The 26060-nt window shown below is 47.1% G+C and overlaps 2 protein-coding genes across 2 annotated transcripts in view; one reads left to right on the top strand and one right to left on the bottom strand.

The window, feature by feature from the left end:
• BICDL1 (BICD family like cargo adaptor 1) overlaps nucleotides 1-10295 on the top strand; it is a 48894-nt gene extending 38599 nt beyond the window's left edge. Inside the window, exons 9-10 of the mRNA XM_059863615.1 lie at nucleotides 2542-2662; nucleotides 6027-10295. Coding sequence (XP_059719598.1) covers nucleotides 2542-2662; nucleotides 6027-6221 — 316 coding nt within the window. The 3' untranslated portion in view covers nucleotides 6222-10295. The remainder of the gene's footprint in view (nucleotides 1-2541; nucleotides 2663-6026) is intronic.
• An 859-nt stretch (nucleotides 10296-11154) lies between these two features.
• RAB35 (RAB35, member RAS oncogene family) lies at nucleotides 11155-25937 on the bottom strand. The gene is made up of 6 exons (XM_059863256.1): nucleotides 25829-25937; nucleotides 22107-22157; nucleotides 21230-21353; nucleotides 14499-14623; nucleotides 14287-14411; nucleotides 11155-13761 (listed from the first exon to the last, which is right to left on the bottom strand). The coding sequence occupies exons 1-6, from the start codon at nucleotides 25878-25880 to the stop codon at nucleotides 13633-13635; spliced, it is 606 nt and encodes a 201-aa protein (XP_059719239.1). The 5' UTR covers nucleotides 25881-25937; the 3' UTR covers nucleotides 11155-13632.
• Between the last annotated feature and the right edge of the window lie 123 nt (nucleotides 25938-26060).

Below are 26060 nucleotides of genomic sequence, written 5' to 3'. Positions count from 1 at the left end.
GCGGCACTTGAGGAGTGCCATGGCAGGAGAAGCCTCTGGAGTGGCTTTCTCCTGCTCTCCACAGCAGCTGTGGAGTGCTGGCATTGGGAAATGCTGCCAGGAGCCTGGGAGCAGGGCAGGAGATGCTAAAGGCAGAGCTGCCCCACAGCTGGACTGGGGGCATTTAGGAGCGTTCTGTGAATCACGTTTGTGCCATCCCTAGGGCTGGTGTGAGTCACAGTGAGGAGGAGAGGACTTCAGGGAGCCAAAAGGAAACCCTGGGTCTGCCCTATTTGTCACATTTTTCTTCCTTTGCTATTCCAGAGAAACAACCCTGCTTTCCTGACCATCCCCATTACAGCCTGCCTGGGCTTCTTCCCTAAGTCATTCCTGTTCCAAGGTATTTTTGCATCTCTAGTCCTGTAATTCTCTGGTTCTCCTTTTGGGATTCACCCACTGGTTTGGCTCTTTGTTTTGCCCATTCTCCTTAGAGATCTGTGCAGTTCTGCTCCCCCATACCCCAAATCCCCCTTCCTCAGCTCTGTGCTTGGGCTTGCCAAAATGCCCTGAAGAGAGGGACAGACACCTTTATCCCTCTATGCTCTGCTAGAAAAGATTCATCTGATAATCCCTTCCACAAGCAGGTGGGCCAGGACACCACCAGTGCAGCTTCTTGGGGGAAAAGCCCTGGACAAGAGGAGGAGCAGGAGAGGGTTGCACCTCTGAGGGTGCAGGAGCTAAATCCACCCTCACCATGCCTTTTTATCAGTGGCTCGATGGGCCCTGCTGCCCCTGCTGGGCTGGCTGGCTACCGAGCTGCCACGGCTGTCCTCTGTAACACCTCCATCTGTTGGCGGGGAGCAGGAGCATCCCAGCTGTGTGCCGTGACGTTCCGGTGCCTGTGGGTTGCTGGCTGTGCCGTGGCTATGGCAACACTGCCGCTGCCATCAATCCTGGAAACATCCAACCCGCAGCGGGGAAGAGAACAAAAGGCTGCTTCAGGTGCTCAGAGCACAGCCCTCGGTGGAAGGGCACAGCTTCTCCAGTTCACTGTGACCCTGCTGGACAAAGCACCAGTATTTGGGGCTGGCTGTCCTGCAGTGCAGGAGCCGCGGGAATGGGGCACGAGTGAGGGGGGTTAAGGAGCAGAGAGTGGCAGCAAGGGAAAGCAGACAAGAGCATCTTGTCACTGAAGTGAAAACATCCCTCCCAGACCGAGTGGGCTGGTTGCTGCCTGAGGAGACTCGTGATTTTCTTCCCACCTCACAGCCCAAGGGTTAAGTTGCTTTTGTTCAACCCATCCCCCCAAAAATCCCTAACTCTGAACAGAAATAAAATCACTGCCCGAGGCAGACATCTGGTGTGGAAAATTTTTGCTTGAAGCTGAAGTTTGGCAACATGGGAAGCAATAGGAAAATAGGATCCTTTCAGAGGAAGTGTTGAGCAACCAGTACCAGGACTGTAACACCTGGAAGTGTTAAGCAACCAGTACCTTGGAATATTTGTGTTTATGTTCTAGTACCTGGAATATAAACACAAATTCCCAAATTGCTCTTCTGCAGGGGAGCACAAGGGAGCTTTTACGAGACAAGGAATGAGCTACAGTTAATAAGATGCAATTATTTCACTCGAAAATGTTTGCAAGGAAAGATGGTTCCCAGCAAGTCATGTTACACTTTCCTATCACACAGCAGTTAATTGAAAACTTAAGCTTTGTGCTCACCTGTTTGCTCCCAGCATGATGAGCAGCATTTCCCAGCTTGGGCAGCTTAGGAGATTGCTCCATCCTGCAGGACAATTCCTTTCCACAAGCAAGGAGCAGCTGGAACATCTCAGCCACTGAGCATTTGGGGCTCTTTGGGTAACCTTGTCTGTGGCATGACATGCTCAATGGCCACCAAATGTCTGGGAAGAAATGCAGCAGAGGTGTTCCCAAGGGCTGGGACAACACTGAAACTGGGAGCTTTCCTTAAAGCCTAACATTTAATTCAAATAATTTTGACAGTTCTTAAAAAGTATATGCTGTAATAAGCTCTCTTCTTTAATTTCTTCCTTTGATTCTTCCTTCAATCAAGTCCCAAGGGAAAGCAGAATTGTACTCTTTAAGAGATTTTTATGTTTGTTTTATATTGCAATTTATTGATTGAGCAATCAGACACGAGTCATTTGATTTTTAGCACATATCATTTGTTTTCTATGCATATAAACAGAAGAAAAAGAGAAAACATTTGAATATAGATTCTGCCTTGTTCTAAATCTCCATTTTGTTGGCAGATCTTGCACATTATCCAGGCACACTATTACCTTGCACAGCAGTGTACCTGATTTTTTTTCAGTGTTCTTCACAGTGTGCTTATCAGAAATCTGCTGGTTTTAAGATAAAGATGTCAAAAGTTCTGTCTCACTCTTCAGATTAATAGATTGTTCAGAATACAACAGAGATGAACACCTTAGGATGTGGGGACTTGCCAGTGAAAGACATAAATGGTAGATTTGTTTAGATATGCCTGACTCTTTGTTTAGGAAGAAAGAGGTGCCATGTCTGGATTTCTGTGCCCGCAGGAAGAACGCGGTGGAGGTGGAGCTGACCAAGTGCAAGATCGACATGATGTCCCTCAACAGCCAACTCCTGGATGCCATCCAGCAGAAGGTGAACCTCTCGCAGCAGCTGGAGGCCTGGCAGGTGAGACGTGACCCCAGGGCCACCTGAAGGGGACTGTTCCCTCCTCCTGTGGGTGTGTCCTGTTCTCTGTCTGAGCATCCATGGATTGGGTGTTTGGGGGAGCTGGGTTTTGGCTCTGCAGGAGCCAGCGATGCTCATGAGGTGTGGGGGGAGCTGCCCCTCCCTGCTCCAACCCTTTTGGCTGTGAGCAGTTAATTCTACAGCTCTAAACTCATTTAAAATGGAGAAGCTGACTGTGCCTCACATGGGAAATGTGCATGTTGCTCTGCCCTGGGGTGGGGAGGGGTCCATGCAGGAGGTGTCCCCAGGCAGGCACACCCTGGTACACGTGGGCACAGCAAGTTGTGCATTTCCATCATGGAGCAGAAAGGTGGGAGAACGAGGTTGTGCTAATTGTTGCTGCACTGTTTGCATAAACTCTGAAGATCCATCAAGAAGGAGAAGCTAAAATTCCAGTTCTTCACCAAGGTGAAAAAACAAAGTCATGGCAGTTCCACAGCTGCCCTGGAGATGCTCTGCTTGGGGTCAGTGGGGAAAACTCTTGTGAGCAGACAAAGCTGCCTCCTCCCAAAACCAGCACCAAGGGAGGGCCACTTCAACAGAAAATAGAGCAGACTCAAGAGAAAAGGTCTGTGCCATTTATAGTGATTTGTTGCAGATCATGCAAGCCCCCTGCTCTGCTAAAAACCAGCCTGACCAGTAGAAACCTTTCCCATACAACCTCGCTCCTGTTTCAACTCCACTGTGTTTTCGTTTCTCTCTCTCTCTTTTTTTTTTTTTTTTTCCCTTTTCTTTTCTTCTTTCTTTTCTTTTTCCTGCTTACAGTTTGCTTCCTCAGGGCTTTTTACTATCTGGCTCCTTTGGTTTCTGATCTAGTGGCCTTTCTCAGTTCCTGTACCAACAGCTTTAGTCGTACACCCCTCCTGCCTTTGAGGTGAGCTCCCCATACCCACCATCCCCTCTCCATCTGCTGCCACCATCACCCACATCCTTCTCTGCCCTCACCATCATCTGGCAAGAGGGGCCAGTGGGGGTCTCCATCACCCACCAGTATTCTGCCCACACCCCCCATCCCAGCAGCAGCCAGGGGAAGCATCCTGCACCCCATGGTGAGGCTTTACCAGGGCACCACGGGCAAAGCCAGGCTGAGGTGCACGTTTTATTAACCCTCTCCATTCACATCTTTAGTATCTGGAAAGCTTCTTGAAAGACAGACTGGGATTTTACTTCTCAGCCTCACTGTCCAGTAAGTGACACTCTGCTCTGCACAGGAGCTGTCTGGATCCAAGTTCAGTCTGGATGGGTGCTATAAAGTTAGGCCTACTTAGTGCTAGAATAAACCCAGCTTAGAGGTTAAGAACAGGTCCTGTTGCAGTAACACAGCAACCCCAGACCTGCTCCCATCAGCTCTCTGGGCTGAGGCTCAGGCCCACTTCATGGCAGTAAGTTGCCTCCAACATACTGACCTGAGGTGTTACTACACAGCAGCAAAAAAGTTTCCAGCCACCTCATGTCCCCTCAACAGCAGCTCAGCCAGAGGCACAAAACAAGTGGGGTGATTTATGTATTTTGGGGACTATTTTGCAAAGGAGTTTGAGAAAAGTTTCTGATAAAATAGGATAAAAATCTCTGCTTTCGCTGGGCATAATTGGACGCTTTAATCTGGTAACATTTTGCTTTTGCACACTTCTAGTCTGCATTTCACCAAGGGCTGTCAACAAGATGACAGTGTTCTCTAAGGACATAATCATACAGCCTGTAAAATAGGATTCAAGCAAAAAATCCTTCCCATCCAAGTGCTTTTCTCTCTGACTCACACATCTGACAGACAGGGATCCAATGCAGTGCACTCTCAATAGTGCATACTGTATTTTTATATATATATGATATTTTTGTGTCTAGATATATATATAACAATATACATATAAATCCTTCTCATCCCTTGTTGTATGGTCAGTCAAGGACACAGATCTGCCATGCAGGAGCCTGGGTACCTATTTCATTTAGCAGAAGAGGTGCCTTCAAAATCCCAAGTGCTGTACATTTTCACATGGCAGCTTCAGCTCTGGAAACCTGTCTCACTGATATTTCATACTGATGTTCACCTCAACCTCTTCAACTCTCCCTCTGCCTTTCCTCTCTCCAGCCCTGCTCTAAAAAGACCCAAAGCTTCCCCAGTCTGTGTAGCTCTGCACCCTCCTGCTCCCACAGGCGAAGCCCCCATACTAAATTCAGGCCCAGGTCATGGCTATCAATCCTTTTCCCTGCAGAAAATGCTGCAACAAGAGATCAGCCATTATTAAGTTTCCAGTCCCAGCTGGCTGATTTGATTCCAATCCAGAGCAGCTGGGGCACCTGCTGGGTAAGGGCAGCACCTTCCCTTCAGTCTGGGACTGCCCTGACAGGCTGCCCTCACCAGGTGCTGAATGAACAGCACTTCCACCCATCCAGTGTATCCTTGTTCTCACCTGACAGTGTCCTCAGCCCCAGTCAGGGACCAAACTGCTGGAGAGGAGCTGATTCCTCCTGTGGGGCTAGTTTGTGTACACAGATTTTCACTAAGCTGTAGCAATTATAGGAGAAGCAATGCATCTGAAAGTTTAAAATCTGTAAAATTTATAGCCAGGTTTTCAAGGAACATGTTAGCACATCATTAGTGGCAACAGAACTGGGTAATTATTTTGTATAAAGGAGCTTCACTGTGCTGCAAACATGGATGAAATCAGAGCATTCCTGGTACATCTGAAAAGCCACAGTTCACGTTGGGCTGTCAGTCAGAGCTCCCACTGCTGTGCTGGCTCTAGGGGAAGGAGGGGGTCTAAGGGACGAGCTCAGTTCTGTTTGGTGAGTCTGGTGCAAAGCCCAGGAGGGATCTGGTGGGCCCACACCTGCCCCAGCCCCTCGGCACCTTCCCCAAAGAAGCCCCAGTGACAGTGGCCATGCAGCAGCTGTGCCACCCCTGCCTGTCGCTTGCTGTGCACACAGACCTGCTCAGCACAGATCTCTGTCCTTCTTCTGGCCTCTGCTTTCAGCTGCATTTGTTCTTATTTATTTCTCCCCAAAGGGGACATCTGCAGGCTGCAGACAACAGAGAAATGCAGCTTAGGGGTGGCACAGAGCTCTTGTAAGAGACCACCTGAGCAATTTATCCCTCAGAACTGTGTGATTGATCTTCCTCACTCCCTGCCTCATGGCAGCGGGCACAGCTGAGCCTGCTGTGGGGTGGGGACACCGACCTGTCCCCGCTCCCTCACCCCTGCTCCATCTCATCACTGCACGTTCCATTCCCATTTCAGCCGCCCCGCGCCGGCTCCCCTTGGGCATCAGCTGCCACTAACGGCCCTGTCCTGTCCCTCTGCTGCAGGATGACATGCACAGGGTCATTGACCAGCAGCTGATGGACAAACACCCGAAGGAATGGAGCCAGCTTGCTTATTCCTTCTCCAGTGGCACCAGGCGGAGTGCCAGGCCCTCCCCCGCGGCCAGGCCGGAGCAGCAGGGGGACGAGCCCGTCGGGGCCGAAGGAAACCGTCTCTTCTCCTTTTTCAAGAAAAATTAATTTGAAAAAGAGAAAACTCTCCAGCAATTCCTGCTTCAAGATGGGGAGTGGGGCAGCTGCCCAGCTTGCTGATGGACCCGAGTCTGATTCACTGAGTAAAAAAGAAGGGGGCAAAGGAGTTAACCCTTGAGACTCTGCACTATTTACACCGCACCTGGTCTGAACCAAATGTTTACATGAATTGGAGATTTGCAAATTGACAATGTGATTCTTCTAGTAGAGAGAAACTTTTCTTATTCTATACGTGAAGTGATAAACTTCAGGGTATATTTTAGGCGCTTTGACACAGTCCAGTTTCTGCTGTGAAGAATTCTCTGATTGTCTTAAAAGCATTCTTATGCTGGAGAAGGAAATAAGCAGCCCCAAGACAGAGCGGTGCAGGGGATTGAGAACTTCTGTCACAGCGAGCAGAAGGGAAAGAAGAGAGCTGAATGCAAGAGGACAGAAGGGAGCCATTTGTATCACCCTGGCAGCTGTGACATCCTTCATCCATCCCACTGAGACTGGAGTCACTCTGGCCCCAGCAATACCATGTTTTGACAAATGTAGCTTTCTCCGTGGTGGAAGCTGAGCCCTCACTGCAGCTCCTGCCTGGGCACCATCTCCCCTGGAGCTCTGTGTGGCCGTTCACCCTCGCTGGGATCCAGGCTCCTCACAGCTCAGGGCAGGGGACAGATAGGTGGTGTCACTGTCCTCTCCAGCTCCCTCCTGTTAGAGGTAAGAGTTGTAGGCTGTAGCTACACAGATTTCTCCCCAGGAGACTGACCATCTACAACAGATTACAGACTGGATAAAAGTTGTGCATGTTCAGTCCTGGGGCACCTGCTGTTCCTCCAATGGCCAAAAGTAGTTTGGGAGCTTCAGCAAGTCACACACCTTTCCCCAAAGCCATACACATCTCCCAGACAGAGTAAGAAAACTGTCATTTTAACTGGATAGGCCCCCAAAAGCCTAACTAATAATTCACTGGAAGCCTACTCCCAATGATGTCAGTCAGTCTTTGACACTGGGTTGGCAGACTCGATCCTCAGAAAGCACACTGGCATCTGCCTTCACTGAAGCCAAAGGCTGTCAGGGTGTCTGCAAAGCTCTGGAAAGCCTGCAGGTTACTCTGCCCTATGCAGTAATGCTGGCTGTGGCCTGAGAGAAAGGAGTGTTTGTCCCTGCCTGTGGGTCAGTTGCTACTCAGCCCTTTAGTGAGCCAAAGGTCCTTTGGATCAAAGATGATCAGAGCCTGCTTTGCACAACTTGATCAACAAGAAGGAACGTGGCTTTTTTGGTGTATTTCAGCACAAAGCAGTGCTGGAAATCCTGCAATACTCAAGCAGGGGCCTGCCCTCTGCACTGGATGGGCACTTCACAGCTCTTCTCTTTTATCAGTCTACCATCATGAGCCAGTGAGGAGCACCGGGCTCAGTTCAGAGAGGTCCTGCTGCTGTCATGCAATTTTCACACATTCTCCCAGCTCATAATACCCACGGGCAGGCCCCAGTTTGTTTCCTGCTGCTTTCAAAAGGCCACCACCTACACTGTCCCACAGCAGACAGAGCTGGCTGCACCTTCAGCTCTGCCCTGCTCAGCAACTTCGGTGCTAACACACCATCCCACAGGGAGCTGCTATCTCTACTCACAGGAACAAGCTTCCTGCTAAAATAGGTACCAAACACCTTCTAAGCAGCAGGTAAGAGGCTGGTGGCTTGGGTTTTAGTGTTATTCAGCTTCCCTGTGGGATAGAACATCCATAATACCTCAGTACAAATATCCTTTCTGCCTATGAAGATTTCAGCATTCCTGTAGTTCCTTGTTACATGAAACCACCACATTGGTATGAGACCAATCTTGCACTAAGGCAGCTCTGGGCTGCAAGGAGCAGAGTGCTCTGAGATTGGCAATGATAGTGAAGAGCTGAGTGGTGAAACCCATCTGCATGAAAGCAATGAACCCTGGATTGCAGAGCTTGCTTCAGGAAATGCTTGGGCAAAGCCCCACCAATACAGCTTGATGCTTTTGGGGAAAGGCATCAGGAGCCTCACAGGCAGGGAAGGAAACTGAACCTTGGCCTCTCCTTTCTAGGCAATGCTCAGCTGTTGAGTATCTGCTTGTAGCCACTTGTGCAAGCAAGGGGAAGGGCTGCAGGGCAGTGCCACCTGCTCTCAGTCCTCATCCTCCCATCCTGCCTCTACTGTGACTCTGGATAGGGCAGGGACACGAGGCACGTGCTCAGCATCTCCTGCTGCCAGGACTCAGTCACACCCATGTGCATTACCCCAGCCTTGGATCCTGCAAAATGAGGTGTGGCTGCCTGGGTGCCAGTGACACCCGTGACACCAGTGACACAGTGACACCAGTGACACCTGTGACACCTGTGAAAACGATGCTCTACCACAAGAGAGCCCCGTGAACATCTCGGTCCTCAGGGACCTTTCTTCTGTCAGTTGTCATTTCCCAGACCCAGCTCTCTTCAAGCCACATGCCCAGCAGTTGTGTGGAACTCTGTCCCAGTGAGGATGAATGGATGGATGGATGGATGGATGGATGGATGGATGGATGGATGGATGGATGGATGGATGGATGGATGGATGGATGGATGGATGGATGGATGGATGGATGGATGGATGGATGCAATCCTAAGGCAAGGGCCTTAAGTTACCCCACAAAGATGCAGTAACAAGATGAAGAAAGGTGCCTTCTGCTACTTTGCTGAGGAAAGTGACTCAATCAGTTGCAGGGGTAGGCACAGCCCATCTCTTCATTCCATGAGAATCCTTAATCCCATTGCAATTTTATTTATTTAACAAGAGTGACAGAAGAGATTGCAAGAGGAAAGTCTGCATGTTCTAAGGTGCCAGTTGGGTATGGTTTCTTCAAACAAGCCCTTTCACCCTAAAGACTTAGTTGCACTACTAAACCCAGAGATACAAGAGAACTGGGTGTAATGAACTGGACAACACACCAAAGGAGACCTCCTTGTGCTGAGCTGCTACTCCACAGGAACAGAAACTGCCTTAACACAGCAGCTAGGTTTTGTCTTCTGTCTTGAAAAACCTCACCCGTGTTTGTCATGTTGTGTTTTAACAAGGTCCCCACTGCTTCACTCTGTGCTGTCATTAACACACTCACCTCCGTCCTGGCACAGCCTGGAATCAGCCTTGCAGTGCTGGTTGGAAGACACTTCACTTGTGGCACTTGACTCTTCCAGGACACATCCACGGTGTAAAGGACACATCAGCTCCAGGAGATGAGATGGAGGAAGCACATTAATCCAGCAGGTACTCAGGATCCCAAAGGAGATTTAATGAGTGGGATCAGCAGCTCTAAACACAACCCTCAGCCTTGCTTTTGAGATAATGGTAAATAAAACAGTAGTGCTGCACAGTCACTGTTCAAATATTGCACAGAGAAGAGATGCCTGCTGAGATTAAGGTTACAAAGGACTTTCCCACAGGTAACAGGTGACTGTTTGGGCAAATGTTTTGTTATGCTAGCCTGAGGGAAAAGGGATCAGTCTCCCCTTCCTAAACTCTGCAAGGGAAGCAACGGTAAACAAGGAACAAATGTAAATGGAAGGCAAGTCACTAGCACTTTATCTTCATAGAAACTTAGATCAGCAACTTGCCATGGAGATGAACAGTAAATCAAAAAGTTACTGACAACAGAGTCATTTTGCAGAGAGAGCAGGAAGTGAGGCTGCAGGCAGGGCCACATGCACTTGTCCTACTTAGAATGGTAGATTCCAGATATGCCTCTCCATCAGGCAAAATCTCTACTCCCCACTCGGCTATAAAAAGCAAGATTGTTTGAACCAAAAAGCCAAGAAAGGAAGTGTCTGGGTGCTGCAGCAATGATTCCCTTGGATTAAGAGGGAAAAAGCACACAGCAGGGACAAGCAGAAAGAATGTACCTATAGATATGTACATATACCACAGTGCTGTAATTTTTGTATGTAGCAGTCATGTAAATAAATGTATGGTTTTTATAAGATACATATTATAAAAATCTATAAAGGCATATTTTTAGTAAAAACAATGCTCTACTTCTTTTGTAAATAGTTCTCTTCAGAATAAAACATCATTTATACAATACTGTCTCAGCTCTCACCACGTTACTGTGCCCAGCTGCAAAACAAACTCATTTTCTGAACACCCAGCAGCATCTTTGGTGCTGCATCATCCCATGAAATTCAGCCAGGTAAAGCCCCTGTGTGTGCTTAGGGGAGAAGGGGCCAGGGCAGAAACATTTGCAACATTTGCATCTCTTGGTGCACAGGAACACCTAAAGGTGGGTAAATAATCCACCTTCCAGCCATTGGTGTCCTTTACTGGCCCTGGGATGGAGGCAGACTCCAACTGGAAGGAGTTTAGACAGCAGACACAGACAGTGACACCCCCACAGCTGGCAGCAGCTGCAGCTCAGGCCATCCACAGGTCCCCAGGCGTCCCCTCCAGCTGCTCCTCCCGAAGGGCGCAGCCGCAGCAAAGGCACCTTCCAGAGCAGCTTTCCATCTCTGCCCCAGGAGCAGCCTGGGCAGGGCCAGGGGATGCTGAAGGCACAGCCACAGCTGCAGTTCCTGCAGAGATTCATGAAACACACAGTAATTTCCTGGGAAAGTGAGGAGAGACTCCGGGTGCTTTTTACTCACCTTGGGAGAAGGAGCTTTCAAAGCTCACTCAGTACTTTTTGTTGAGCAGAAAGAAGATTACAGCACAATCACAGGCATCTCACTTCACTCTGAAATAAGTGACCTGTTCCATCTTCCTCTTTCATGAAAACTAAAACAGCAACTAAACATTTGAAAGCACTAATTATATATTTTTTTTTTAATATCCCCTTTCAGGAAATAACCCTTTACAATCAGCAGCAGAGCTCACCCCTAGCTTGCCACCCTCCACCTCCAGGTGCTGGACAGCAGAGGAAACAGAGCCTCAAAAAAAGATTTGGCAGCTTGTAACCTTTATTTTTAGTTTTTTAAAATTATTTAAAAAGCATAATTAGAAACTTTCATTACAGAAATAATCCTAGCAAACCAGTTAGACATTCCATTGCTCAACATTTAGGAAACTTCACATCAGCACCACTAGAGACACGGTCCCCACCCCTTCCAATTGAACAGTGATGGCAAGAGCAGAGGTAACTGCTCCTCTACAGCCAGCTCTGGGGAAAGAAAAAAAAAGAAATTCCCACTTTAAGCCAGGAAGCTGGACCTGGATTGACAGAACTCCAACCACAGCCACAAAAACCTGGACTCAAAGAGGACCAATTTTTCCATATAAGAGAACACTCCAGGCTTGGGTGCACCATTTCCTCATTTTATTGCATCATTTCCAGTAAATTCAGACATGTTCTTTACTTCTGCCTATATGAAGTTACTCCCTCCTAGATCTGCACACAGCTACCAACAAGATTCCCAAAGTAACACGGCTGGGCCCCTCAGTCTGCGGGGGGAACCCCCACAGGACAGCTCCAGGGACTGGCCCAGCTCCTCCCAGCACACACCACATTCCACACGGGAGAGCAGGCAGGATGGACCGGTGTGACCGAAGCCACCGCTTTGCACAGCCTCTCACCACTGATCAGAGCTCACCCCAGCAGCATCATCCCAGCTCACTCCAGTTCTTGGGCTACCAATGCAGGATATGTGAAGAAAAGAGGTGGGTGAAGGCAGCTGGATCCATATCCCAGCACCTGAACCCATGAAAAACCCACGTGTTGCACATTCATCGTTTGCACTTCGGAAAAAGTCTTTAAAGTGATTGACTGTGATGTGATTGTATCATCAGGGCTCTTCCCACAACCTGAAAAATCTAAAAAAATGCAGGCAAAATAAGTGACTAAAATTTAGCCTCTCCTGGAGAAAGGGTGAGGAAGGGAGAGAAGTGGGCTGATTCCAAGCTCATGGACCTGGGTGAATCACATCCTACCAAACGAAGGCCAGCAATTCCACAGGGCCACTTACTGGCACATGGAGTATGTCCACCTTCAAGGCCTTAAAGGAAGTCATACCCTCCATGCCTTTTAAGGTAAAATTATTTTTTAATATTATTTAGGCAATAATTCAGGTGCTGAGCATGTCCTTTCAGCCCAGACATTTGATATTTTAGTTACACACACATACACTCTCCACCTTGAACTACATCTATTCAGGCTGAGGAAGTGAGCCCTTGTTTTCCCAGAAAGGCTGACGAGGGCCAGGAAAATGTTGCTGAGCACAGCAAGCCCAGTTTATTCCAAGTGTGATCCTCCACCACCACATAACCCAAGCAAGCAAGCTTTCCATTTCTTTGCATTAAACAGCAGTCCTCCTTCCTAACTGAAGAATCCTGGGAATGATCCTGCAGCTTTCATATTCAGACATCAATAAGAAGAGCTGGATTTTTTTTCATGCCTTTTCTCTCTCAAAAACAAAAGCTTTGCCACCAAAATTCACATTCAAGTTCAGATTGCCTATTTGTGGACAGGGCAACAAGGAGAAGTTTGGGGTTTTTGGCAGAATCACATGATTTTTGTTCTTCTCAAAAGAAATGGACCCTCACTTAGGACACTGGCAGAACCAGAAGCAGAGGTCAAAGTTGTTAAACTTTGCTTTTAAAAAAAAAAAAAAAAGGTTTTATCCAAACAAATCCCACTTCTGCAGGTCAGTTTGTTTTCCAGTATCTTGATACAAACTACAGGAGAGCACAGGTACAGCTGGGCTGCAGCACAAGGAGGTGAAACCCAAGGATCCAGCCACAAATCTGGAGGATGGCAAGCTGAAATTCCAGGCCCCAGCAGCAGCTCCAGCTGCCAGCCCAGGGGCTGGTGAAATGAAACCCCAGGCTCCAGCAGCAACACCTGCAATCCTGGTACCTAGAAAAACACAGCCTGAGCCCCAGGAAAAGCCAGGGACTCCAGGAGAAGCCAGGGGCCCCAGGGGCACCAGATGCCAGCCTGGAGCCCAACAGAAATGCAGCTGGAGGCCCCAGGAAGCAGTCGCTGCCAGCCCGGGGCCAACTCAAATTAAGAACTTTTAAACTTTTTCTTTAAAAAGATGAACTCTGCAGTCCATGATTGGTTGACATTAAGAAGGCAGAAGCCAAAGCGACAACAGAGAGGCGAGGCTGGTTAAAGCAATATACATTATATACAAACTCTTGGGTTAATTAGTCCACTTGGTAGGCAACGTCCTTCTCGTCTACAAGGCGCACTGGAATGAGCAGGGGAGGAGAGGGGGGCAAGATTCCATCCGATACCTTCTTGGCACTGCAGTGGGAAGGTGCCAGCGCCTCTTGATAGAAAACATGGAGAAAAAATAATCTTTAAATAACGGCACAAAACTGAGAAAGTCCTCCCAAAGCCTGCCCCAGTGGAATTGCCCGAGTCTAGCTGGAGGGGCTGATCTGTCTGAGAGCAGAGTCTCTGCAGCAGGGAAGGGGCATTAGCAGCACCGCTTCTTCCTTTTACTGTTCTTCGTTAGCTTCACCACATCGTTCTGTTGCTGCTGTTGCTGCTTTGCTAAGTTTTCTTTCTTTGCTCGCAGGACAAGCTCTGTAATGCAATTAAACATCTGCAAGAGAAACAAGCACACTCAGACCACTCCAGAACTCAGGCTGGCTCCTGTGGGGTGCTGCTCCTTGGAAGCACCTTCCCCTTTTCTGTATGTTTCAATAATGCTTCAGAGACCTTCCCCAACCCACTGTGGCCCAAGTGGAAATCCAATACCTTTCCCCAACCCACTCCCAAGCTAAACAGTACCACTATGCCTTTTTCCAAACCAGTAAATAAAACCAGGGCAGTTTGGCAACTGTGACCAGGAGTGAAGCCTGGGCAGTCTCACCTCCTACAAGCATTCTCAAGTCCTTCCTGCCTAATACATGAGCACTGCGAAGCTACTGAAAATGCAGTGTGGGCTCCTTCCTTTTGCTTCCCCAACTCTTCCAAAACAGCTGAATGTCTCTTTTTGACATTTTACCTACTACTTCCAACTCATACAAGCACTTTTTCTTTCTCAATGGGATGAATGGATTTTTTATTTCTTCCCACACCATTATTCCTAAATCACTAATCTCTACTTTTCTGAATATTATATTACCTCTTCCACATTAATATTTTCTTTGGCGCTGGTCTCAAACAATTGGATCTCCATCTGCCCAGCAAATTTATAGGCATCTTCTGTTTCTACCACTTTTCGGTCTGGGTCATCATTCTTATTGCCCACTAAAAAAGGAAAGAGAATGAAAGTCAGTTTGGTACTCCAGCAGGCCAGCCCACTAAATAAGATGCTGTAACTCCCTAATTACCTACCTAGTATCCTGCAGACATCATCACAGTTTTGATTAATTTCATGCAACCACCGTTTTACATTCACAAACGATTCTGCGCTCGTTACGTCGTAGACAACAATGACCCCGTGAGTTCCTCTGTAATACCTGTGGGGTACAGAGGACAGCAAATGTTAACTCAGGCCACCACCTTCTCTTCCACTGAGCTTCTACAGGATTCACAACAAATCCTCAAGTTATGGTAATCAAGTGCCCTCATTTTCTCTCCATTGAGATTCATGGAGCTCTTTTATAACAGCTTGATCCCAGGCTATTCCTCCAAAGCTACAGAGCTTCCTGCTCATTCCCTCTACACAAACACATTTGCAAGTCCAAAGTCTTCTAAAATCTTCCTTGTTCAGGCTGTCAAGACCTTCAAAGATGAACGCTGTCTTCCAGCCACAGGACCAAAGGCAATGGAACCGCCAGCACATCCTCAGAACTGGCTGGGATGTGATCCTTGGGGCTGTATAAGCCACATCAAGTTTTTGCAGCAATTTTGTTATCTGTGAACGATCAGTTACGGACTAAAATTTCAGCAGATCTCCAAATATACTCAACCTTCAGTCACAGTTCTCTTGAGCTCTCAAAAATTTCAGTCTTGTTGAGCGACTGTGTTCTGATCACACCTTCCTACTCAACAGATCGACTCCATATGTGCATTCAATACACTCTGCTACCTTTAGCCATTAAAATAAGCTTTATTTCAGTTTATTCCCATTAGTCTTGGGCAACTGGCACCTTGAAAAGATGATGCACAAGTCTGATATGCAAGAAAAATACCTGAATTCAGGTTTCAACATTATCACCTGCACGAAGCTACCAAAGACAGTATGTGCACCATGAAAATCCTAAATAGAAAGCCAGCAAGCTCTGCCTTCTCAGTTTTCAGCCACAATCACAAGGCTACCAAGCACATTCCCCTATGGCAATTTAGGCAGCTGTGACCCAAAAAATAAAAAGTAATTTCAACAGGTAACAGTTAACAGTGAGGTCTTCATCAGGATCCATTTTTTGTACTATGTGTAGCTTTATTCTTTTCCTTTCACCCTCTTCTCTTTCTTCTGATCAATACTAAAATTTTTAATAAAACAAATTCAAGAAACCAGCATACAAAATGAAGGATTTTCCCTTAAATGGTGATAGCATTCCTAGACCTTGCTGTCTTATCACAAGCACTTCTTGCAGTACATCCACTGCACTTCAGAGATGTCCACTGAGACCATTCTGCTCCTCTTTGATTTTTCCAACTCAGCAAACACACCTTTGAACTTCAAAGCTTTGAATCTAACCCAAACACACCTTTGAGAAGATCTCAAAGCTTCAGCTCACTTTGCTACTGAAGTGCTTAAGCAAGTCACTGCCTCTTCCCACCTCCAGCCTCATCATCCTTCTACAAGAGAAGCCTCCTGCCTTTATGCACCATCAGACAGACGTGCAGAGAGGCACAGATCACCCCCAGAGTCACAGGCCTTCCTCTCCTGATCCCCTGCAGTACAGCCCCTGGGTACCAGTGCTCTCCAGGATGCTCTGCAGCAGTAGAACAGTCTGCTCCTACTGGGCACTTGCAGAAGACACTCAAATACTTCTCCCATGCCATGTTTTACCAGTGATTTATGCTGTGCATTTGCTTCCCTTGGCACGAACTAACTCAGGTAAGAATTACTTATTCCCAGCCCATAAGAAATCCTGCACTTTCAAATGTTCTAGTCCATTCACAGTCAGTTCTTTCAACAACTTCAAAACTTGCTACAGCACTGCATTTGTGCTTTACTTGATTACAACACAACTTTATTCATAACTTGGATCCTTTAGAGGGAAAAGTACTTCATGGCCTGAATCCACATGTTGCAAAAATAACCCATCCTCTCCTGAAGCTGGTATTGATGAATCCTGTTTTGTGTGACATCATCAGAAAGGGAAAGATCCCCAATCCCACCAATACACTGCATTTCTCCACAGCTGAACAATAAACCAATTATCTTCAAGCTCTCCCATATCATCACCTAATAATCTTTTAATTCAGCAGCCCCCAGGCTGACCTACCACTTCCTCCCCAGCACTGAGCATTGCATTTGCCAAGACAACACTCAGCCCTTGCAGAAGCGCAGTGGTTCAGCTGCACCTACGCAGAGCTGCTTCACTCTGCTGTGCACACCGAGCCCAGCCTGGCATCCCTGTCAGCCCAGCCAGGGCCCAGCAGAGCATCCTGCTGCTCCTACCTTGCCCACGCACCTACATTTTCTTCTGAGCAATGCAGATGATGTCAGGAGTGGAGAAGGGGCAGCCTGCACACGCCGATCCCACTCCTCACACCCCGTCAGTGCTGCCTCCTGTTGCTCCTGGATGGGGGCTGTGGGCTGGACCCTGCAGCAGACACCACCACGGCACTGGGAACCCTGCAGGGGCTTGGAGCTCCTGCCACTGATATTGCCAACCACCGCATCAGAAATAGCTTCCTTTGTGCAAGACAGCAACCCCTGACTCCTGCTGAGTGCCTACCAGCATACACTGCTGCTATTTTTGGAACGGAAAATTGTCTGGCACATCGTTCTAGAAAGGTTGCCAACCCCTCATCTACACTAAAATGTCATTTTCTCTATTGGCTGTCATTACCAAGAGAGATAAAACCATGCCTACCTGTTATTCTCTAACTCAAGTCCCATAGTACACATTTTTTCTCAAAAAGCTGGTCATGCTATTTTCCATCAGTTGTTAGATGCTCTGCATCCTAGATAACATTTAAGGCTTAACAAGCACAGAGAAGCTTCTCCAACCCCAAATGCAGGACAGTATTAGAAAACAAAATCTGATTTATCCTATCCCATACTTCAACTTCCAGAATGATGCAGTGCAGAATTGCTTTTATAACAGGTTGTGGGCTTTGGCGAGTAGAGAACAGATGGGGCTTTTGGCATTCAGGGAGGAGTAGGTGTAAATTTTGTGCTTTTGGCAACCAAGAGGTAGTTGAGACTTTGACACAAGGGAAAGAATGTCTTATCGCCTTCCCATCCACATTTTTGGGGAAATGGAGATGACAGAAATGAAAGCAGAAGAGACCTGAAGTCCTCCATCTGAGCCTCTCGGTCACAGACTGATGCTGGCTGTCCTCTGTGGTGGGAGTGCCCTGCCATGTACTCTGCAAACCCCCAAAGCCAGCATCTGCTGGTGCAAATACCTTCGTGAAATACAGGAAAAAATGTTCTAGACCAGTTATTCATGTTAAGAGTATCCATGAAAGTGCCATCCTGAGGTGAAAGACAACCAACCTCACCTGTGTACACCCTTGGATGCTTGGCAGTAGCCAACAATCTCCCACATAGTTGGAAGTCCCTAGACCTTGAGGCTTTATATTTAGCTTAGGTGTGGAAAAGGCTTAAGAAAGCCAACATTTAATTGAAATAAACACCTTATTGCTTCTTCTACCACTAGAATTAAACTGGGGGTTACCCCAACTCAACATGTCCTTCAGCCACCTGCATCCCCTCCTCACATCCCTGAACACAGTCTTGGGAAACACGAGGGAACATTTGCCACTCATTGGGGCATTCACTGCTGCAAGAAACCAGTGAGAAAGCTCTCAGATTCCCTCTAGTTCTCAGATTCCCTCTAGCAACTGCTTCCCAATGTTAACATCTGGAGTTATAACAACCAGCTTCATGGAGCACAGCAGTAGATAAGTCAAATTTAAAAGAGACACTATGTTGGTCCAGTAGGATCCATATGTTGTTTTTTTCAGGAAAACATTTAACTGCCAAATGTGAAAGACAGGGCACTGGTTTAATCCAGCTGCTTTGTTCATATTTCACTACTTTGTAGCACATATTTCCTTCACTTTTTCATTCATCTAGAATTCTAACCATTTCCAGAGACTTCTAATAATCTGGTTTCATACTCATCTTTCTTTCAAGTTTGTGGAAGCACATCTATTGTCAGTCAGACCAGTCTTTTAACTACTAGCCTTTTAGTAATATCTGCTTTACTAGACACAGCAATTCCATCATCTCAAAGATCTTATCCCTCTCTCAAACATGCCATTCCACAGGAAACCATGGCAGAAGGTCCCTCTGCTATCACTATTCATCCTGAGCTGGCATCTGACAGCCATTATGTAAAGCTTGAATCCTAAACCCACAGTCCTGAATCAGGACAAAGTAGTCCTGTCTACAAGAGGAAATCAAGTACAGGGACTGGCTGTTCGTGCATTTTAAGTATTCCTGCTAATACAGCTGCATCCTGGCATGCTAAATCCCTGGTGAATTTAAATCAAATTTAATTTGGATGACATTCCATGGCAACCAAATTCACACAGATCAGCCTCTCCTCCCAGAAGGCACCAGCTATCCCAGTATTTCCACATTTAACAGACAATAAAACCAGCTGCCTTTATACTTCCTAGTCTGAAATTTTCTTGAGCTTCTGTACAATACTCCAGACCAACTTGATTTCTGTTCCTTAACAGTTTTATTCTGCTTTTCAGCTTTTGACTGTAGCTACAGTCACGTGAAATCAAACTACTACAACCTTTTAATGTTTCCCAATTTTCCACTATTAACTTCCTACCACCTCTACCATTTTGCAGTTCTAAGTCCACACAGCAGCACTACCAATCTATTACTGTAATTACCAGATGGGCTCTAATTTCAGGCTTGCGTGCCAGGCTTGGCTCAACATCAATCTGAACTCTGCCTTTCACTGTAAAGGGACTCCCTGACCTACTGTAATACTGAAGGAACACCTTTTATATTCTTAACTTCAGTCTAAACCTCAGTCTAGTCAAAGACTAGGCAGACTACTACACTCTGTTGACAGGGCACTCACACTCCACCCATGATTTGATAGCTAAGCCCTTTTATAAGAACAAGCAAGGTTACTTGATTTGTCAGTCAGTTTAGGATAAATAAATCAGTTAGAGTACTACTTTGCCAATAAATGAAAAAAAACCAAAACAAAACACCCCAGCCAGAACCATTTCTAAAATTTAACTTTTGCTATTGCCTGGTTTTATAAGTGATATGATTAGGAACACTAGACAGGCACAGCCAACCAACATAGCAAGAGGAGCCCTCACCCCACTATAATCAGCATTCCCAAAGTGTTTTTTTCAACACTTCAAACGCACTTGGACACATGAACTTCTTTGCACAGAACTGCTACAAATGCAGATCTTTTTCCCTGACCATGGAGTTACCATTCAGTAACTACCAGAGCGCTAAGGCAGAAACCCCAAAACATCAGATGCCCCCAAAGTAAAATACGCCTCACTTGGGGTAAAAAGCAATGCAAAAGGAAGTAGCAGCAGAGTTCCAAGAGGTCACGGCACAAATGCCTCCAACCATTTCAGCTTATCTCTTTGAAATGTTAATCAAGAAAAGAATTTCCATCAAACACTGCGCAAGGTCCGATCCGCAGCTATTCCCGTTGACAGAGGACTCCTCCTTTGCTGGTATCCCTGCTCACTGCTGGATACACCATGGCTTTCTAAGCTAGCTGGCATCAGCCCCACGAGCCAACGCTCGTTCCCGAGCCCGAGTCGTGCCGGGGAATCTGCAAACAGGAAGGCCATTTGCTGACTCAGCAGGAATCGGGGCTCTCTGACTCGCCTGTCACAGCTGACAGGGCCGCAGCGCTGCACGGCTGCCTCCCCCTCACCACTTCCTTCCCAAAACTGCCTGCAGCACTCCAACAAGAAGTGATGTCACACACAGGAACCCTACAAGAGGCAACCGAGTTTTTTTCAAGCTAAACACTTAAGAAACAATGGAAGTCACCCAGTAATATCCGTATAGGAGCGCAGAGGAAAGGGGCGGCGCACACATCACGTTCAACTTTGCCATTTCTAGACATAACACAGATGTAACCAATCTCATTATTTTTAGGTCTGAGCAAATTAACCAATTCATCAGCTGAAAATTATCCTCCTCTCAAATAAGAGCCAAAGGAGAAGTCAGTCATGAAAGACCAAGGGAAACACATGGATCTTTCAATAATTATTTTGGTTAAAACCCAAGGAACAAAAGTTCCATTTCCAAGTGCACTTTTCCCTCTTCCCCCCGTGAGCAGTCCACTTTTACTGCAATCAGTTTACCAACACATTTTATTCTTAGTTCCCACCACCGCAGCTCTAGGTGTGGTTTCTTCAGGAACAGGAAAAGCTCTGCACATGCTGTTCAAAAGGACAATGAGTTCAAATCTAAATTCCAACCAAGGAAAAGGTTAATATCATGTGGGCGTCTGCTTCAGCAGAACTCCACATAAAGATAGCTCCTAAAGCATTTGTCCTAAAGGAAAACCAGGAGAAATCCTACTCTTCAATCTTCAAGCTGTTCATTAGTTATATGACACTGACAGAGAGTTTGCACTCTGTGCTTCTGCCATGCAGTCAATCAGAGGACAAACTTGGACAGGCACCGAGACAAGCTGTCTACTCCATGCAGTCTAATAACTCCAGTTCTACCATTTGGAAACCAGCAGCAGAGGAATAAGACAAAGCCACCACAGAAACACACAGAAGGGGGAGGAACTCTGAAATGCCAGTTCCAAACCTTGCCAGAATATCACCACCACAGTCAGTTCTGACACAGCTGAGAGAAGTTTCACTGTACAGACCACACAGCTATCATTAGTTAATCAACTGCAACACTTAAACAGCTAAACCCCAGCTCTGGACCACGAGAGCCAGAGCTGCACAGCACCAAGGCTGGCGTTACTCACGTTGATGTAATAGTCCGGAAGCGTTCTTGGCCAGCTGTGTCCCAGATCTGGAGTTTCACCTTCTCTCCGTTGATCTCAACTGTACGGATTTTAAAATCCACTCCAATGGTGGTAATGTAGCTGCCTGGAGGGAAAGCGTGGGTGAGTGAGAACCTAAGTCTTGTTTATTTTGGATGTCCCAAAGCACATTTCTTGAACACGACTTGGCAGCAGCTCTCAGACTGGACAGGAGAACAAGGTTCCCCATATCTGCTTACTGTTGAAAATGCCTTATATCATGCTGATCTACATATTTTTATCTGTACGTAACAGCTTCTCTTCCTAGCCATAAAACCACTTCTCCCATGCCACCTTTAAAATTAAAAGCTCAGTGTTACAAAATAAAACTATTATTTTTCTATCCCATTGATCAAGAGTATGCACCCAAACATCTCAAGAAATAGACAGTAACTATGAGAGCATTTAACTCGTGAAAATTTTGAGACAACACTTTGCTTTAAATACTTGTGGAAACACTTCTTTTGAATACAGTCCATTCTAGGAGTTTCCTCAATAAATTGGTTATATCACAAATGTAAGTGGTTTATCACAATACTCAATCAATCTAAATCCCAAATGACTAATAGGAAGTCTGCAGAGTATAGCATAGCCTAAACCACCCAAACTGTTTCTGGAACCACCTCAGTATTTCAATACTCAGGGACTTTCAGCTGCAAGTGAAGATCAGGCAGGATGGCCTGCACAGGCTTATACCAAGGGATGCAAAGTTAAAAGCATGATGTATTCCCAGCCCAGCTATCAGTGGGCAAACACAGATTCCTTACAACCAGCAGCAAACCTAGAGCATTTCACTTACTGAAGGAAACAAACCACTCACCTGAGAAGGTGTTATCTGCAAAACGCAACAGCAAACTGCTCTTGCCCACACCTACAACAAACAAACACAGCAAATCTTTCAATACAGTCATCCTGGGGGTCAGGGACATAACAGGATTTTAACCATCCACTGCATAAAAATCCGCACATCATTTAGTACCATCCACCTTAACTATTCATCTCCACACTCTCCTTGGAGATTTGACCAAGCACAGTCACCCCAAGACTCAGGATGTTCCTGGCAGCAGTGCAGGGAGGGGGGACTTGTGCCCTCCCTCCTCCAGCCCTCAGCAAACCCTCCAACAGCAGCTTCTGAACTGTGGTCAGTTCAAGAGGTCAGAGAAGAATAGCAACTAAAAGCAAGTTCACAATCAGTAGGCTTACATCTGCTAGGGGAAGAGCCAAAGCTGAGCATGTCCTGTGAATTAACAAGTGCTCAGAGCGCTGCTCTGAATTCAGCACTACTGAATTCCACTTGCACATCACGTGTGACGTCAGTAACAGCACTGCCCACCTCCCATTCTGTGTGGAATTTGGACTGCTCTGACAATCACACCAGGGCTTGGTACTACAAAGCTCACATTAGCATGGCCACAGTCTAACAGAAGCCTAAACCAAACAGGAATTAGGAATCACTGTCCTGTACTGCCATCCAAAACAGCCTTGCTCCACATCTCACAGGAAGGACACACACCTTTCTGAAGCTGTCCCTGTTGCCAAAATGTTCCATGAAACATTCCTCTAAATGCTCTGAGTAACTCTTCATCCAGGTTTTCCATATCTGATTGTTTGCACCCTGATCACACCCTGTTGCAGGGAAGCATTTTTCACAGTGCTTCAGACAAGAGCTGTAAGAAACTCATTCCTGCACACCCACCCAAGGGAATCTGGGTATCTAAATGCCTCCATGTTGTTATCTCTGCATAACATCTCTGCTGTTAATGACCCTTCCTCCCCAAAATAAATCTGCTATGGCATGAATAGGAAATTCAACTTCACCGAGGTAATTATCTATTAAATCTTTTCAGGTAGAAGTTATCCAAGGTAATTATTTTGATGATATATAACTTGCAAGATTTTCTTAATAGAAGACCTATGCAAAGGCTATGCAGAACTCCAGTAGTTCTCAGCTGCTGGCATGTGACAACAGCTACCAACAAAAAAATAAAAACCAGCCTAAAAATCTGCATGATTACAGTAAGCCAGGTCTCATTTGCAGAGACTTCAAATCACCAGCCATCTGGAGAAGCCATGCTCATTCCTCACTGCTACCAAGCTAAGGAGGAAAACAGGAAAGGGACTAAAAAATACAAAGCTACAGCATGCATACAATCAATACATCTGAGCTCAAAAAAGGTAGCAGAGCAGTTCCTGTACTTCAGAGGACTGGTTATTTAGCAAGAATTAAAGCTCTGCAAATACCAGTCAATTAAGAAAAAATAAGAACTGAAGAGAAAACAAGGATGTTTCAGCAGCAAGTGCTGTGCTTCTTGACCAGGCAGCCTTGGCCTTCAGCTCAGTGAAAGGCAAGAAGGTGCCAGAACCCACAGACCTGTCAGACCACAGCACCGTGTCCGAGCTCAGCCGGCCCTGGGCGATGCTGCAGAGCTGCACATGACACTGCTCTGTCACACTGCCCTCCACTGCACAAGCTGCACAGCTCCTAGCAGGCTGGCAGCTTCCAGGGAGAAGAAAGCTCCCGAACTCAGGAAGTTCTGCATGCTCCCAGTGACAACGATCTCACTAAACAAACCCTGCCTCTGACCCACACTGTTCACACAGAGAGAAACCACACTCTTGGTGACCCCACACTTCCCACACAGAGCTGTTTGAAGATCTGAAGAGAAGGCTTGCAGGGCCCTCAGCTTCTTGAAGACAGCAAAACGAAACAAAATAAACAAACAAAAAAAAAAGGCCTACTGACTTTGCACAATTAAAATTAAAAGTATATTTCAGTGTCAGACAAGATTCTAAGACCCATATCTTACTGAACGGTAGAGTGAATTAAAGAAGCAGAAGCAAAGCAGAGATCATCTGAATTATTTTTATATATCTGGCACAGCTGAAATCACCAGCAGCTTTTCATGACCTGTTCTAAAAACACACAAACCTACTACCCCTCTGACAGATTTGCATACAGGGGAAAGCAGATGAGACAGAATTATCCTATCCAGTAACAGTCCACTTCCTATTGCAGGGAATAAATGTCAATAAACAAGGCAAGCAAACTGTTCTGTGCAAGCAGGGACAAAGCCATCCTGTTGGGGTTAGCAAAAACAAAACCAAAGAAAAATCAATAGTCAAACTACATAGTGAGATTTAATTACAGCAGAGAACCACAGGCAGCCTGACAATTCTCACAACACTCCTTTCACCAGATACACTATGGGGATTTTGCTCAAGAAGACTGAGCTGACAAAATTTATTTAATTGTTTAAAATGAGAAGTCTTCCTCAGAGTTTTCACCATCCTGTTTATCTTGCCTGAACAGTTTTGGAACTCATCAGCAACCAACAAAGCCACTGCTCTACTCAGAATGCAGCATTTGGTTGTAATAATCCAAGGCTCCCAGAACTGCCTGGGGTTTAAGCTGCTCTGAAGCTGTTGTCCTGTCTCCCTCCTTAGATCCCTTCAGGCAGACACAGTTTAGTGTAGAAAAAAACATTTTTTTTACATGAAGCTAAGGCTTCTGAAGGTGACAACTGCCAAGATCGTGCAACATTACCCTTTCATCAAGAGCTGTGCCTCGCTGCATGCCGGGACCTGCCGCCCCAAGGACCACACCTCTGTTAAAAGAAGAGGGTGGATGCACCCTTCTCCAGTTTATGGAAATTCAGCTGTAAGCTGCTGGAGTGCTACCAACACCGAGCTGCCCCGACGGCAGCAATCCTCCCAGTCCCAATTCCTGTGAACCCAGACCAAAGCACCAGACACTGGCACAGTACACACACTCAGCCCTCCAGAAGTTTCTGAGGTTGCTGAAGTATTTAAAGGTCCATTTTTTAAAAAAAAAAACCTCAAACTACGCCTTTATCTCCTCTTCGTAGATATTTGCATCCTATGCTATAACAAGAAGCACACAAAGCTACCAGCTCTAGAATTCATTAAAAAAAAATAAGGAACTCTAGAACTGAGACTTCAGGCTGAAGCACAAAAAAAGTCTTAAGGAATAATTAAGATAATAACGACTGTTAAAACGTACTAGCTGCCACACTGGAAACAACAGTCCTTAGGGCAGCCAGCCCTTCCCATTGATCCCTAAACTGCCTGTCACAGGGGAAGGGAATTCCCTGCCCATCCCAGCAACAGATTAGTGGGCGCCGTCAAAACATGCGCTCGCCAAGGTTGATGCCGGCAGCACTGCCGGTGCTGTCCTGGCTTCTACGTGTCTAATCTGCCTCTTCTCAAACCCAGCCAAGCTATTTACCATAATATCCTGCGGTAGCCAGTTCCGCAGGTTTATCAGATAAAACCTCCCGGAGCCCAAGCGAACGCGCCCCGCCATTCACACACAGCGCGGGGTCCCGGCTCAGCCCCGCGCCGCGGCACCGGCAGCACACCGCCGCGGCTGCCCCGGGCCGAGGAGGCCGCCCCTCCCCGACTCCCCCGCGCCGCCCGCCCCGGCCCCGGCCCCGCCGCAGCACTCCGGCCCCTCACGGCCCGAGGGGCGGCCACCCCGCCAGCGGCCTACCCACGCCCCCGGGCCGTGCCGCCCGCGCTCACCGCTGTCGCCGATGATGAGCAGCTTGAAGAGGTGGTCGTAGTCCCGGGCCATGGCCGGGGCGCGGCCGCGGGCGGCGGAGCGGGCGGGGGGGGGGCGGGGGGCGGCGGCGGCTCCGGCCGGAGCCACTTCCCGGACAAACAGCCGGAACTGACAGCGGGGCCGCCGCCGCGCATGCGCCGGGCCGCCGCCACGGGCCGCCAGCTGCGCGGCCGCGCCTGCGCCGGCCCCGCC

This window comes from Haemorhous mexicanus, chromosome 19 (assembly GCF_027477595.1).
Source record: "Haemorhous mexicanus isolate bHaeMex1 chromosome 19, bHaeMex1.pri, whole genome shotgun sequence".
NCBI lineage: Eukaryota > Metazoa > Chordata > Aves > Passeriformes > Fringillidae > Haemorhous > Haemorhous mexicanus.
The sequence above is the reverse complement of the archived record's forward strand: the minus strand, read 5'-3'. Positions and strand labels throughout refer to the sequence as shown.

What these genes read in the sequence shown, in the direction of transcription:
- RAB35 (XM_059863256.1), bottom strand. Translation starts at nt 25,880, where the DNA reads ATGGCCCGGGACTACGACCACCTCTTCAAGCTGCTCATCATCGGCGAC. An exon ending in TGCAGATAACACCTTCTCAG is followed by an intron (nt 21,354 to 22,106) that starts GTGAGTGGTTTG and finishes CTTTCCCTCCAG; the next exon opens with GCAGCTACATTACCACCATT. An exon ending in AAAATATTAATGTGGAAGAG is followed by an intron (nt 13,762 to 14,286) that starts GTAATATAATAT and finishes TTTCTCTTGCAG; the next exon opens with ATGTTTAATTGCATTACAGA.